The sequence below is a fragment of the Ornithorhynchus anatinus genome, chromosome 9 (assembly GCF_004115215.2).
Source record: "Ornithorhynchus anatinus isolate Pmale09 chromosome 9, mOrnAna1.pri.v4, whole genome shotgun sequence".
Lineage (NCBI taxonomy): Eukaryota > Metazoa > Chordata > Mammalia > Monotremata > Ornithorhynchidae > Ornithorhynchus > Ornithorhynchus anatinus.
This window is the reverse complement of record NC_041736.1, coordinates 8,623,991-8,640,474: the sequence shown is the minus strand read 5'-3', so window position 1 is coordinate 8,640,474 and position 16,484 is coordinate 8,623,991. Positions and strand designations below refer to the sequence as shown.

The window sequence follows — 16,484 nt, the reverse complement described above, 5'->3', positions numbered from 1 at the left end:
AATTAAACAGCTGGAACTCATCCAAGCCTGTGTACGTTGATAACCCTGGTTATGTCTCTGGCAGTGAAAAGGCAGCTCTGCAGTGCGTTGATATGACCAGCTTAGCTGTTAATTGAATAACAGGCAATCTATAAACACTGCTAATTGCACGTGTGAAAAACTGTGTACAACTCCAGAAGCCGCCTTCCAAAACACCCGAGAAAACCTCTTTGGTTTGGTAAAGCCCTGGGCAAAAACTCTGTCTTCCTCAATACCTTTAAATCACAGCTTGGTTTGCCCACCACATCCCTTTGATTAACCTCGGCACAACAGACTTAAGGATACATTTTTTCAGAGGATCATTTTTCTCCTTAACTCAATACAAACAACAGAACTATCAATTACCCATCTCAAGGAAGAACAAACAAGTAATCTAAAAATTTTAGCCCAATGTGGGGAGCTTTTGAAATTGTAAAAGAAGACGCGGTCTTATACCCAAAAGGAAAAATGACTTTCAGAATTACTCTGACGCAGCTCACAGAGGGTCGCAGCTGCTGGGAACAGCATGGAGTGTGAAGACTTGACACAGTTTTTTTTTTCCTCCTTCTCCAGGGCATAGTCATTTGGGGAGAGTCAAATGGTGGTGAGAATTGTATTTATTCATTTTATTTCATAGAAACTTAAAAAAACAACCACTTGGTTTCACTTCAAGAGAGACTCAAAACATATTTCGACCATTCTTCTTTACCAGTCTTTCCTCACCCAGCTCCAGCTGGGGTGGGTGTAGCTGTGGGGGAAGGAAGCCACACCCACCCCTAGGTTTGCAGTTCAAATTCAAGTGGGTCATGGGAGGCCAAAAGCATCATCTTCCCCAACTGCTGAGCTGCCCAAGTGAAATGGGACGACGGACTCAGTCCACTGGCTGGTTGTGGGTGAGCAGATACACTGGCAAACCCAGACCTTGTAGTAGTGGGGGATGCCCAAGCCGCTCACGGAGTCAAAAGCAAGTAAAGGCCGTAGTAGACGGGGACTGAGTCAAAAGTAAGCAGAGACCACAGAAGCCCAGGACCGAGTCGAGAGCGAGTAGAGGCCGCAGAGTCCACCTTCCTCGTTCCCTGGGAGGCAAACTGCATGGCTCTATCAGAGTCACAGGGAAAAACAGAGATCTGGACACCTCACTGAGACTAATACTGAAAAGACAGCCTTATTGCTGTGACCATCTCAGAAAGCTTCTTAGTCTGGGGGAATGGCCACTGAGAAGACGGGGGGATTACTTTGGGAGGAATGACGGGCACAACTGGAGTATCCAGAGAAGAGAATAGAGAGGTAAAGGGAGCCAGTTGGTCACAGCCTTGAGATGATGGTCAGGAATTCTGATTTCATATGAGAAGCAATGGGAAGCCATTGGCTCTTTGAAGGACAGCAATCTCAAACCGAGAGAAGACAGGCCTGACCTTTATACCCCAGGGTCCTGTAAGGTCATTGTGGGCAGGGAATGTGACTACCAACTCTGTTATAGTGCACTCTCTCAAGCGCTTAGTACAGTGCTCTGCACACAGAAAGTGCTCAATAAATACGATTGATCGACAGCGTTCACAATATTATGGGAACTGCAATGTGGGGCAAGCAGACTCGAACTGTGTTGGGGTAGAGCCAAAGTCTGAGAAACCAACTACAGACCACAGCAGATCAGAGAGCCCCGAGCCCAAATCTCTGAGATCCTAAGGATGCCATAAAGGGCAGAGGAATGAGACGGCTATAAAACACAAATGTCTGTGGATGATAAAGTAGAGGGAGGCGGCAGAGGGTGGAATTCTTTGGGACAGAGAAAGACTCATAAGATCTTGAAAAAATGAATATGATCTTTTACAACCAAGCCCCCTTTCCAGGAATGTAACAATCATTGGGTATGAACAATTTATGCACAATTTCTATTAAACATAGCAAGTCAAATGAAGCCAAAACCTCCCATTTATGTTGCATGATGATGGCCACAGGGTTGCAAGAAGCATCTCTTAGGGGACAAGGATGGGGCTGTGGCTGACCAATCTTTGAAGTAAAATCCCTAATTAACAAGGGAGGGAAAGGATGGAGAGATCTCCAAGAAGAGAATCTTCTTCTTTTCATTAGACCCAAAGCTAGATCTGGCCCATCTTCTAGCAGGTTCCTATTGCAGTGGCATTTTTTTTTAATACAAAATATGCATGAGCTATTGCTTTCCGGTGGGGTAAAACATCTGTGATATTTTAGCTAAAGGATTTGTACGTCATCTGAAAGGCTTTTTCTTAAAGACTGTCTAGTTTATGTTGTTTTTCCTGTCACTATAACATCTGTGATATTTTTCTTATTCTTTTATTATTATTCTTGTGCACTGCTATTGTGTCTACTCTCGTGCTCTTTTAAGTATTTTATTATTTGTCCATTTGTGTCTGCTTGCCATCCTCATTGAAGATAAACTCAAGACTGTGATTTTACTGCACAGCCCCCAGTACTATTGATGAGGGTGAGATCAGACCCCTTTTACCCTGCCGCACGACAACAGGTTCCACATATAGTATCCATCCCGCACAAACCACTGACTCACTTGGCAGCAACACCCCCTCTCTTTTTGCATTTGGCACCCCCAATTGCGACTTCTCCTCTCATATGGGAAGCTTCCCCCAGCCACCCATAACTGCCTAAGCTACTCTAGATCAGGTGAACCTTAAAGATCAAACTCTAGGATTAGATGGCTAAAAGAGCAAACTCTAGGATTAGATGGCTACTGGTTTGTAGGTATGATTGACTTGGGTACACCTGGGAATATCCCCAAACCATTCAAGCCTTTGCAATCAATGCAGATTGTTTGGCTCCTAGATACCTTCCAGGGAGGAGGGCTCCAATCCTTTTCTGGTCCAAGCCTCCACCCAGAGGAGGTGAGCAGGTTGGGGCCGGGGGTCCTCACCTGCTCACTTAGTTTGTCTTGGGGAATAGGAAGTTCTGTGATCTGGAGCTCACTTCTCTGGCTCCATTCAAAGGCAAATTTACTGGAATTCAGGGGCCTTGGGTGACCTCTTCCAACTCATCCTCCCAGAGGGAAATAAAGTAAAGGATTTGACTCTAAGTAACAAGATCACAGAGTCAGAGACATTCCTTTCTTGTGTTCTTCAAAATATTTGCTTCCACCTTGTCACGATAGTGGAGTCAAACAATGAATTCAGTCATATAATTCTAGCAAATCTGCTGACTCCTCCCCAACTGACAGGTACGACTGACCCTGAATGATGCATGCCATTAATAAAAAGAGCTCCAGTCTCTGCTACAAGTAGGTGGCAAGACACTTCATCGCGACAGGCTAATCTAATAGCACCCCCACAGCAAAAAATAATCAACTTCATCTCCCTTTCCAGGTACACTGTGCTCTTGCCAATTGTGAGGCAGAAAAGACCCTCCCTCTCCATCAGACTTAGGCCAGTTCTGACACAAGTTGTTTTCCTGGAGCCAATAGCCTCCATGGTTTGCCATAATGCAGTTCAGTTTCCCATTTCAAAGGAAAGGAGCACTAGTTGACACACGGTTGTCAGAGTCATTATGGGCTGCTGCTCTGCTCATGACAGAATTGCTGGGTGTGCATGCCAGTACTGCAACACCCAGCCAGGCTAACAAGGTGTCATCAGGTGGGGAGCGGGGAGGGGTGGAGGGGTCTAAAGTTATTTCCTAAAACTCTTTGACCCACCACTGGGGCAGGAAGAAGGACGTCGAACCAAGATACCCTCCTTTAAGGCAATATCTTATCCCTATATAGTGAGGCAACACCACTTTCTTCTTCGGAGGTGGGCAGAATAGGGCTCGACGCTTCCCAGCTGACAATAGCTATGAACTGCTTCCAAAATTTGAATCCAAGAACACTGCCTGTGATAATATTATCGCCGATACCGGAAAGACATGCTGGATACTCTTCAGCTGCTTTCAGCAGTCATTACCACACTGCCCAGGGACAAACAAGGGGATTTAAAAAAAAAAGTCCCTCAGTATCTCCATGTCTGCACAATTATTCACTAGGCTTCCTTTCCCTATAACCCGCTTTCAGATTGAGAAGACAAAAAAATTCGTGGCAACGCTTACATTTGGCCGTAATAATAACCCAGAATTGAGCCGGCACCCAGACTGGAAGGGGAGAGGGTGCTGAGAAAGATATTACCCAAATCCAGTCACCCATCAGGATAACTAGTCATTGTGCAGAGTATGTGTAGGTGTACTGTACAGTGTGCACGGTGTGTACGTAGATCAGGAGCAGAGAGATGAGTTAGGAAGTACCAAGAGCCAAGAAGACAGGCACTGTACTCTCATTCAGTTAAGGGGCTCACAGGTCCAGGAAAAAATAACTTACCTTCCACATCACAGCTCAGATAGTTGCGCACTTCGTTCAAAATGAAATTAATATCTTCATCCGATGGACTGGGGTGATGGGTAATATCTGTTGGGCTATCGGTAGTCCCGGCTATAGTCATCTTTTCCCAGGGTAAAAAGAAAATGACTCGGCCATCACTTGTGGCTGGATCAAGCAATCCCATGCTTTCAGGGCTGAGGGAGGTAGAGGTGCGGTGGACAGAGGGAAGGGAAAAGAGGTGGAGGAAAAAAGGAGGGAAAATGGGGGGGAGGTGAAGAGAGGGAGGTGGGGTCGGGAGAGAAATGGAGAGAGTTAGTCACTTAAAGCAACTAAATATACAGTTGACATCTGTTCCAATTTTTCAAGAACACTTCAAATCAATGCTGAACATTAAAGTATTAAAATGATTATTTTCATTTCCCTGTCCATTTAGGAGTCTGTAAGCAAAAAGTAAGTTTATTGACAGATTTGAGAACTATTGTATATGTAGTTTATTTTCATGCAGGGAACAGAAATGAGTGGCAGCCGATCATTAATGCTCTTCCCAGATCAACAATGAAGGTCAAATTTTTAAAAAGAAGAAATGAAACTTCCAAATAGCCAACATGCATCTAATTATGAAACACACAGACATATCCCACCTACACTTAGAGGAACTTTCCTGTGGTTACAATGAACTCTGGTGTTTCTCTGTCGTCAGGGGCCTACTGCAAGTGCTCTTATTCCTGGAGTATCCACACAGTACCTTCACATGGTAAAGGCTTTGGCCTCCATGGAGGTTAGACTGAAAGGGTAAATCATCCTCAAGTTCCCTACCTTGGAGGGAGGGATGCTTCCCACTGGAACATCAGATTCAAAGGAAATTCAGAAATGCTAGCTTCTGGAAACTCCTTGGGCCTTGGAAGGTTCCTTATTCCTGGGACCCTGGGTGGAAACTCAAGTCAAGTTTCTCATACCACAGGCTGTTTCAAAAGTAGGGACGTTCCAGAGGGATTCCCTAGGAAAGAGGCTCTCACTGGCTTCCTATTTTGAATTAAGTCACAAGGGCTGAGCCCTTGAATAATGGGCAAGATATATGGGTGGGGAGGGGGAAAGGGGGTGATCCTCCCCAGCCAGGGCTTATTCAAGAACACCAAAATCTTCATGAGTATAGGGAACTGGTGATTTGATCAAATCCCAATGGTTGTATGCCCTTCCAGGCTGTGGATCCTCCCTCTGCATCAGACTTAGGCCAGTTCTGACACAAGTTGTTTTCCTGGAGCCAATAGCCTCCACGGTTTGCCAGCAGCCAGCCTGGTCCGGGGATCACTGTCTCAGTCAAGACGGCTTACGTGCCCAACTCAGGCCACAGTGTTGCCGAATATTGCTATAGAGATAATTACAAACGCCCCAGAAACCAACTCTTTTAGCCATCAAAAAGTAATATAATTCAGGCAAAGGTGGACTATAAAAACACCGAATAGACTGGAAGCAGGAAAGAAACAACCCAATAGCCACCTTCATAAAGCCCGATGGTCTTAGTGTTGAGAAGATGATGGCAAATACGAACTACACATTTAAGAATCCACTAGGAAACATTTGCATGGCATCAACTTGAAATGATCTAAGTCACACCTAATTGAGAGAGAAAAATCTGTTTATCATGAAAGAATCATCGTACAAGATTCCACCTAGGTTTTATAATGGATGTTACCCACGGTAAAGCATGTACGATGAAGCAACACATAGATCTTGTCCAATATGTATGATTCATTTGGCACTAGGAGAAAAGGCTTCCGTTAATTTATGCATGTGTCTGAGCTTAAATGCAACGAACATTTTTCTCATGCCGATCATAGCTTTGCTGAAGTACCCTAATTTAACCTAAAATCAATTTATTGTTAACTACTTAGCGATCAGTGGTATACCTAACGGTCTGTGGGGCTAGGCACACTTTTATGGAGGAAAAAATATGACCACTTGTCAGTGGCAGACACCATATGCTGGCGAGGAGAGAGGAGATGATTAAGTTTCATAAATTTCAGACACTTGGGGTATACCGTAACTGCTTTTGGAAAGCATCTGGCTGGGTCCCTGAAGAAAATATCAAATCTGATCTTGATCTCTGAGCAAAGGAGTGTAGCGGGAAGGGAAAAGGGAAACAACATTTTAGGTTCATTATGGTACTGTTAGTTTTCTTTAAAAAAAAAAAATAAATAAATAACTTCCATTTCTTGTTTCATTTTCTGGAAATCAGTGCCTGGTGGACCTAAAAGACAGTTAGTTTCATGTATTAAAGACACATATGACTGTACAGGGTTTTCTGCCGATACTGCTGCTGGAGAGCATGAAAGACCGCCAAAATGCAGGCTCAACAAGGGGCTGCAGTGCAGTCCATGGTGCCGAACATGACAGACGACAAATTTACATATCCTCCAATTTAACAACGTCTTGGCTCTAGGGTCCCTAGGGTCTCCAGGCACTTAGTGGCCTAAATCAGGCTGATCACACTCGTACAGGATTACTCAGACAAAATCCGTAGGAAGCCTGCATTTTGAATAAACTTCAGAAATTGCCACCTGAATCCACCTGTCTAGCTTCTAGACCCTAAGCTCGCTGTGGACAGGGAGCATGTCTGCTGAGTCTATACTATACTCTTCCAAACGCTTTGTACCGTGTTCTGCACATAGTAAGTGCTTAATCAATACCACCGATTGCTCAGTTTCTGATGCGCTAGACACAAACTCCTCAACTGATCAACGGTACTTACTATTTGTGTGCAGAGCACTGTATTAAACAGTTAGAAATGAACCCTTAAGAGTTGGCAGGTAGGTGCTGACACATTGCCATCTGTAGAGTGGTGATAAGGGACCTTCCCCGGCCCATATTCACAGGTCAGAGGACAGATACAATATCTTCCCTGAGAGGACTCTTGAGTTCTTACAAAGAGGGGTACTTTAGAAATTCAAGATACATTTACTCTTGTTATTTTGGTGAACTCGCGATGGTCGGCCAGAACCAGTCCTTTCAGAGCAGTTAAATGCTACCTACCCCACTTTTCAGAAGTCAGAGTTATGAGACCAATTTGACAAGTCATCTGGTATTTTGAGGTTAACACACAACTGCTTTTATTTCAAACACTTAAATTATTGAAAGACTCTATATGTTACTAGATGTGGAAGAAGAGTGACATTTTATTTGCTTTCTTGACAACTTTATTCACCTCATTTAAGTGGATAAAGGAGTATTCTAGAGGCTAACACCCATCTAAACAGCCTCCAGTGTGCCTGCTGCATTATTAAAATGGCATTACCTTGTAAGGTATTTCCTCCCCTACCCTGAAAAATAGGACTATCAATCCCTAGTCCCTACCTTGTTCACAGGGATGTTTACAAAAGTTATACACACAGAGTTGGACAGATAACCTTGAGAAAAATATGGTATAAGGATCATAAATGGAGGGGTTTTTTAAGCATTTGGGAACTCTGAATTATTTAGCACTTTGAGATTGAGTGTGGTCAAGAGGCATTATTGGGCTAAATCTAAATATTTAGTAAATTCATATAATGTAAATCAAATAGATAGTTTTTTTCCCCTTCCTGAGCATTCAGTGAACTCTGACACAGGGAATTGGGAAAAATACATTTTCCATGATACCAGGTTCTCTAAACTCTATATAACAAAGCTGACGTCAATTTGCTGGAGATTTTTAAAGTTTGAGCCGGGGGCCTGGGGGAGGGTATTTACAGGTAATGGCCAACATGGATTTAAACAAGAGCCTTCCCTCCTCAGCTCAGAAATGGATTCCCAAAGAAGACCGGACCGCCCCCCCCCCCCCCGGCCATATACATACTCTCAAAAATGTATTCCTTAATGTCATTTGCTGATCTACATCAATGTTTCAAACAGACACTGAGCCTACTCAGAGGAAGTACTTGCCTCCTAAACTGGAAGAGGATAACCAAAAACTTCCATTAGGCTGCAAACCCATCAAGATCAGGGTTTGACTCTCCAACTTCTACTGAATTAATTCGACAGTGGTACTTATTGAACACTTACTGTGTGCAGAACACTGTACTAAGTGCTTAGGAAAGTACAAATACAAGAGGGTTGGCAGAGGCGATCGCTGCCCACAAGGAGCTTATAGTCTAAAGGGGTGCCGAATGCCCTAAAGTACCTAGAATAAGTGTTCAGTCAATATTGCTGCTGCAGCTCCAGTTTAAAGCAGCCAGCCCATGGAAATAGTCCTCAAAAAAATGGTGTGACTGTAGATTTTGAGGAGCAACATGGTCTGGTGGCTAGAGCATGGGCCTAGGAGTCGGAAGGATCTCGGTTTTAATCCAGGCTCTACCCCTTGTCTGCTACATGACCTCAGTTACATTATCTATAAAATGGGGATTAAGACTATAAACCCCCTGTGGGACACAGACTGTGACCAAACTGATTAGCTTTGCATCTACCCCAGCACTTAGTACAATGCCTGGCACATAGTAAAGCCCTAATAAATACCATAAAATAAAATAAAAGATGGATCTACCTGTAGTAACCAGGCATCACGATATGCACCCCAGCACTGGGTTGGCAGATGTTCGTTACATTCTGATCATCCATTTTGCGCACCGTGTCTGTGAAAGGGCCCGTAGCATTGATAACACATTTGGCTCTCACATCAAACTCCTGCCCTGTGAGAGAAAACAGCATCAATCACATACCCCATTTGTTTCTCTGCTCACTGAAGCTCTGGATTATTAATTTATCTATTAAGGTAACCTATAGCAAAGGGTCTTGTAGGCCACACTAAGTGACAGGAACAGCTGGAATTATGGAAAAACAAAACAAAAGGTTCTCATCTGGGGTATTCTATGGAAAAGCCCCAGTCGGAGAAAAGAAAGCGAGGCACTTCCTCCTTCTAGCCTCCTACTCTATTTTGTTGAAGTGCCCGGGATCGGAGAGTCAAACGGGAGAAATCCCATGATGGGAAAAAAAGCCGTTTCCGTCTTGAAACTGAAATCCATAAACAGAGTTGCTGTGAGATACCATTTCGGAGTGTCGGTTTTCCTCCCCAGAAAGGTCTGGATGCAGAGCTTTGCCCACCCAGCCAGAGACCCAAAGCTTGAAGGAAAACCCTACAGACCTTAAGGATGATTGACACTAACGACGTGCCACAGCACTCTGGAAATAGGCTGCTGTGTCGGTTAAGTGAGATTTATAAACTCAGCCTGTTTGTTTCATTTTCTTAATATCATGTTTTTATAAAGAAAACAAGACTCATTCATAGCTCTGGTTGGGTTTCCACTTTTCCTCCCTTTTACTATCAATCAAAAAGCAATAAAGCCTGCAAAGCTAAATTTTCAAGTTCAACCAGAATCAGAGACAGTAAGGGAGAACTGCTAACAAGGATCTCGGCAGCTCAGCCTGAACGCGAGGGGGCATTAACAGCTCCGAGGTACAGTGGGGCGGGAAGCAACTCAAGATCGAGCAGGGGGAGGTGCTGAGCGGCCTGGAAGTCGGAGGGTCCGAGACGTACCCGTTAGGACATCCTTGCAGTGGGCACCGCTGATGCGCTCCTTCCCCGTCTGGGGATCTGTCTTCTTCAGCAAGTGCACCACTTCAGTGTAATTGGCTGTGGCAGCGCCGTACCTGGCAGCAGTGAGGGCGATGGCGAGGTTCATCCGTGCATCGTTGTGTTGTCCTGCAGCAGGGGACGGAATCGGAGGAAGGACATGAGTCACCTCCAGCCACTGACTTGTGGTATGGAAGTGTGTCAGAACCGATCTGTCACATCTGTCCCTGTCACACTGCATAGCCTTGATGGCTGGTCAGGTCTAACAGGGATTACCGAGAGAAACATCGTCTGTTCTGGGGCAGGGTGAGAACAAGCAAAATACAGCCCCGTTTCACACGCAGATGTTTCTAAAATCTCCATTTTTCTGTCCAATTAATGACCGACATCTGCACACGACAAGACAGGAAATTAACAATTACATTCATCTTGGAATCCTGTGGGTAAATGAAGAGGTCTTTCCCATTCCAGGCAGCCCATAGCTCGAAAAGGGAACCAGAGCAACTACTTCTGAGGACTGGGCTAAATTTTCACTGCTCGACTCACGTTGTGCGTGCCCCCCGAGAGAGGGTGGGCTCTCCAATACTGGAAGCCAAGGCTTGAGGGGATCCCCTCAGATCTTCACCAAAAACTGGCTTTTTCTTCTCAGAGAGGCTGGCATCAAGTTTCGAGTCAAAGCTCCCTAGTGTGGATCATCGGAAAGGCCTCCCGTAAGGTAAGAAATTAAGTAGAGCAAAATTTAATTACGGAACAATTCTTACCTGTATTGTTAAAGATTTATTACCGAAAAACCCTAGTTAAAGAAAACGGAGGGGGAGGGAAAGGGGGAAAGATGATTAATCACTTTAAAATACTGGCATCACTGGAGACTTTTTCTATTTATTATTGCCACTGAAGTTAACGCTGACCAGGAAGAATTACTGCACATTGCTGGGGCCAGGTTCTGTGTGACCTGAATAATTAATTACATACTACTAGATGTATGGAGGCAGGGTTCAAATTCCCACATGTTGGGATCAGTTATATCAAGGTAATACTGATAAAAGGGACGCATTTGTAATGGATATTGTTGTTGATTTATGTTGCCAGCATACCAAACATTTAGTATAAATGGTTTATGTAAAGTTTCTTCTTGGGATTCTGTCTCAGCCCTGCCGAGCCACTACACAAGTAATCTGTTCCAGCCAAAAGGGCAAAGTTATAAAAGGGGATCGATGCACTGCCCCTCCCCCAAGCAACTCCTCCTCCTCACACGGCTGACAACTGATGCAATCATCCAGAAACTTTTATTTTCCAAATTAAATGTTCTACTAAGAGGAGGATGGACAGAAGAAACGCAAGGTAAGTAGTTATTGAGCTGGCATCAATAAAACTGCACCTCAGAAAGGGGTGAAGCTATGGAGGAAAAAAAAAATCAGCGAAAAATAAAAAGTGTGCGAGTGCACACGAATACACACACACACACACACAGAGCTACTATACAGGCAATTCAATAGAAAATTCCCCCAAAGCACAGCTATGTCTCCATGTGGGATCCTCAAGGACAGACCAAGAGGCAGAAGTTTGCACTTAAGGGCTTCTCACCCAAGAACACAAACACGCTCTGTAACCAGTCCCTTCCATCGCTCCACCCTGGGCTCATAATCAAAATGATAATTCCGATGGCCTGTGCTGGGCATAACGACACACCGTCCTGAGCTCTCAAGGCAGAAAAGTTCCGCTACAGCCCTGCAAGGGTCCAAAGTCCCAGAGTCCTTCAACACTAAGCTTTGGGCCAGGAGCATCCCCAGGGCCTGCAACCAACTTTTTCTTCCAGGGGAGGAGAAGGAAGGGTGTCAGTGTCACACCTACACCATCACCCCTTGGAGTGTCCCACTGGAATGGACTCACGTGTGCCATGGGGCACCCGGAGTGAAGCCCAGACCTTCCCAGTTTTTTTTTTTAATGGCATTTATTAAGCCCCTACTATATAGGGAAAAGACACAAGCATCCAACTGAAAGAAAAGGGAAAATCTCAGACAGGGTGTTTTATTCCCACAGGATGCATCTCTTTATATATATATATATATATATAAACCCTCAACACAAACAACCTGGGTGGTAGGCAATTTAATGTTTAAGCCTCATTAGGAAATTTTTCAGTTCAAAATCTGAAATCTTTTGAAAAGGGCAATTCTGCCATTTGATTTCCCCTTGACAAGTGCCAACATCAGGACAAACCTTGCAAAGGAGAGAGATGGTAGTCAAATGTAAAGAATAGAAAGGGAATGGAGCCCCCAGGAAATGAAGTACCTGAAAAACCTGGGCCAGAAGGACTCTATAGCTCCAGAGAAAAATCACACTTGTTCTCCATGCAGTACACTTGGCCTTAGAGACTGCTTATTAAAGTGATTTTAAAGTGACGTGAGGCAGTACCCTACCGTATACCCAGGGGGCGCTCAGGAAATATTAATTGATCTTAATAAAGCTTAGAAAAACATCACGGAATCACAATTAAGCCTGCCCTCAGGGCTTAACCAAATTAAACAGAGTTTTTTGGATATACAGAAGATACATTTTCATCTACACGTCCTCTTATCCTGCTTTTTGTTCAGTAACTCCAAATAATTCCAGGAGAAATGCTAATTTACCACCTAGAATCCCGCTGCGACGTTGTAATTCCGACTTGAATAACGACCACTCTGTGCTTTATTTCCTCAGTTGGGAGTGGGAAAAGCAAAGACAAATGAGCTTTAACATCTTCGGGAGAGAAGTGAACGACTGAGACTGGCCAGACAAACCATGGCAGTGTCCTTCTTGCCAGTTTCCTTACACCAGTGAGGCACACGCATCTATCTGACCGGCTGACTGACCATCATCATGAACTCACTCAATCTTTGAGCTTAAAAGGATCCGGTTGAATAACTTATCCCTTTACAACTGAGGGGAGGTGGTTTAGCAGACTTCCAGAAGGAAAAAAATCTCCTAGTGGGGCATGGCCTAAGGTCAATCAATCGATGAGTGGTATGAGTGCTTACTATGTGCGGAGTGCTGTACTGAGCCCTCGGGAGAGGCACAGCACAGCAGAACTGATTAACACACTCCCTGTCCTACAAGGAGTTTGTAGTCTCTAGGGGGAGACGGAGGTTAAAATAAATTACAAGGAAGAGGCTGAGTGTAAGGATGGGTACTTAAGAGCCGTGGGGGTAGCTAAGTGTGGATATACACTAGACAAGCCAGCCAGCGAAAAATCAAGCAGTGGTAGAAATGCTATTTGGCCAATCCCGAGGGCTGTTGGGGACCCAGGTTCTGCCCCGAGGTGACCTGAGAATTCAGAAGTCACTCCAGGAACAAAAGAGCTCCCCAAATGCCCAACTCCTAGACTTGGGGCAGGCACACTATTGAGAAAGGAAAGGATGCCCTAATATCAATCGATCAATCATACTTATTGAGCGCTTACTGTGCCCTGCACACAGAGTACAATATAACGATATAAAAGACACATTCCCTGCCCACAACGAGTTCCCCAACTAGAAGGGGAGACAGACAGTAATGAAGAGAGATAAATTACACATATGGACATAGTGCTGTGGGGCCTCGGGCTACATATCCCAGGAGCGTCTGCTGGGGCATTGAACCCTGCCTTCCCCTCCTCCCAAGGCCCTGCGTCCTCATCCCTGAAGCTGGGGAGGGGAGTGAGATCAAGTAGAAAACTGCCACTGAATCCACGGGGGTCACATCAATCCACCCCTGATTCGTCCCCCTGAAACACTCAAACAATCGAAGCAAAACCGTGTGCCAGAAGCCAAAATTATCTAGGTCATTTGCTCATCCAGATCCGGCCTAAGAGAAAGGAAGTTCAATCAGGAAAGGAAAACTTTAGAACAAGATATTGCACTCTAAGGGAACGGAAGACTTGAGTAGAGGATAGCTTCGCTGGCGCTGAAGCAAAGTTTAAAGGGGTCGATGCTGTAAAAAAAAAAAAACAGTCTAGAGGATTCAACTGCAGTCTAAAGCTAAGCAATGAGGTCTAGTGGATAGAGGCATGCGCCTGGGAATCAGAAGGACCTGGGTTCTAATCCCGGCTCCACTACTTGTCTGCTGTGTGACCCTGGGCAAGTCGCTTTCCTTACCTGAGTCTGTTACCTTACCTGTAAAATGGGGATTAAGACTGTGAGCCTCAAGTGAGACAGGGACTATGTCCAACCTGATTAGCTCGAATCCACCCCAGTGCTTAGTACAGGCCGGCACATATTCAGCGTTTAACAAATTCTACAATTATTACTATTACCAGTCCTTAAAAGATGCATAAAATAATTTAATGCTTAATAATAACTCTTATATTGTACTCTCCCAAATGCTTAGTACGGTGCTCTTCACACAGTAAGCCCTCAATAAATACCACTGACTGACTGATGGGTGCCTTGCCACTCTTACATTTCTTGAGCCTGATTCTCCCATCACGTCCTCTTCTAAGATGTGGTGTTTATTTTAGGACATTAAGATAGTGTTTATTTGGGGATACCCTCAGGCAGTACTAGCATACCACCCTAGCAACACCACCCACAGTCCATGGTCACAAGAAATGGGTGCTCACACAACTTGCTCTGGATGAGGATCTGCCCACCATCCTTTATTTCCCCTTTTCTGAGAGGCCAATGAAAGACACTGCACCTCCTTGATTCTTGGAGCACACTTCAGGAGTTCCAAAGTCATGCCATCAGGGACCAGAATGTCTATTTCTGCATCAAGAGACTGCTTCAAAGCATTAACTGGTCCATTAACTTAAAGCAGCAGCAGGACTCAGGAGAGTTTTGTATTACACCTCCATTTGTGATGTATCATTTTATAAAAACAATTTTCCAACTGGGTCCGACTAAGGATCCATTCAGTGCTGTAGTTCGGTCACTCAAAATGGTTTCAGAGGACGCTTGGGGAAACAGAGATGGTTTTCTAACACCCATCCTCATAATTAGGGACGTGGCTGCTAACATTTCACCTTGCCCCTTTAACACCCCAGTGTGGACCTCTCATCCGTGAAGTAATCCAAACTTTTCTTACACTTGGCGATATTTTCATCCTGTACAACTAACGAATCCCATCTGCTTCTCAGCCGCTGTGTGAAAGTGGTTGCTCGTTTGTCCTAATGCTCAATAAATCTTGCTTAGTCCTTTAAAAATGTGCTTGTGTCTACTTCACTGGGCTGCCAAAGACCTGTTCTGACCCAGGTTTCAAGAAAAACGGACTCAAGTTTATGGCTATTCTGAAACTACCCCCAGAGGGGACTGATGTTAATAAATATTTCAATCAAGAATAAACAATCTTATGTTTTATTGTAGGATTAACTAAACTTGTCTAAAAATCCATTTGTTAACAAGTTCCTCATATTTCATAAGATTTTCAACTGTTTATGGAAATTAGTGTTTCTGAGATTAAACTTTACAGAGTTGAGCCTTCCTGGATTTTCTAGTATTACCAAAAAATTGGTTTTGATTAATACCAACAGGCACAATGCGTTTGAGTTTATTTAAAAGCAAAAGAAACCATGCTCATCTATAAAATACCCCTAAGGGCTACTTTCAAATTTTGAGATACAATTAAAAATAGCTGGGGAGAGGAGTGACCAATAAATAAGTCGGTACTATTTCTCTTCTAACGCCCCTTCAGTTAACACAAGCCAATTATAAGATGCTAAATGAGGGGCTTTGATTAAGCAAAGAGTGCTTCATTTAAGGGGACCATCTGAATAATTAGTAATCCAGATGGAATTCTGCTCTTTATTACCTTAGATAATCAATCAATGGCATTTACTGAGTGCTTACTCTGTGCAGAGCACTGTATTTTTTTATGGTATTTGTTTAGCACTTACTATGTGCCAGGCACTGTACTAAGCGCTGGGGTAGATACAAACTAATCAGGTTGGACACAAGTCTCTGTCTCAAATCATGGGGATTTGGCTCATCTCCAGAGTAGCACATAGGTGCTTTTCAGGGGTCCAATCCAAAAAGCAAGAGGTGAATCATAAGAAAATTCCAAAACCCTTTTACTCATAAAAGAGTACAGAATCATCGGGACCTGGCACATTCCAATTAATTATGCTCAGAATAATTCTTCCAGGCTAGAAAAATGGTTTTGGCCACCTGGGTCATGTTAGACTTCTCAGAAACTGGATGGATATCCCTTGCCCTGATACCCTCCAACTTTTTCTAGGCCTTCCTGAATCCGGGAAAAGGTCACCTCCTGTCTTTGGCTTCCAATAAACAAGTTACAGCTAATATGGTCAGTGGAAGAAGGTGATAATAGGTATCCTCCTCTCAAATTCAAAGCAGAACAATCAATTTTTGAAAACCAGAGGCTTTGGTAAGAGATTCTACCTAGGCTCCAGGCACAAGACCTCATAGCTTTGAATACATTCAGTTCCACACTGGAATGTGTATTTTCATTACGTGGGAATTACGTGGAAACCTGCTTTAGACAAACCTTCTTTGTATGCACTGTTTTGGGTACAAAGTGTAACAAGTGTGATGCTGGAAGAAACAGTTGTGCGTAATGTCAGGACATGGTGTATATAACACAATGTGGCCTCTCCTTAATGTGTGGTGAAGACTGAACGAT

The 16,484-nt window shown here is 44.0% G+C and overlaps 1 protein-coding gene across 3 annotated transcripts in view; it reads right to left on the bottom strand.

Moving 5' to 3' along the window:
- GPD2 (glycerol-3-phosphate dehydrogenase 2) overlaps positions 1-16,484 on the bottom strand; it is a 98,508-nt gene that overhangs the window by 13,466 nt on the left and 68,558 nt on the right. For all 3 annotated transcript variants that reach the window (XM_029071557.2, XM_029071558.2, XM_001509041.5), the window contains exons 7-9: positions 9,855-10,019; positions 8,865-9,009; positions 4,349-4,542 (exon numbers count right to left, since the gene is read on the bottom strand). In XM_029071557.2, the coding sequence (XP_028927390.1) occupies positions 4,349-4,542; positions 8,865-9,009; positions 9,855-10,019 (504 nt within the window). The remainder of the gene's footprint in view (positions 1-4,348; positions 4,543-8,864; positions 9,010-9,854; positions 10,020-16,484) is intronic.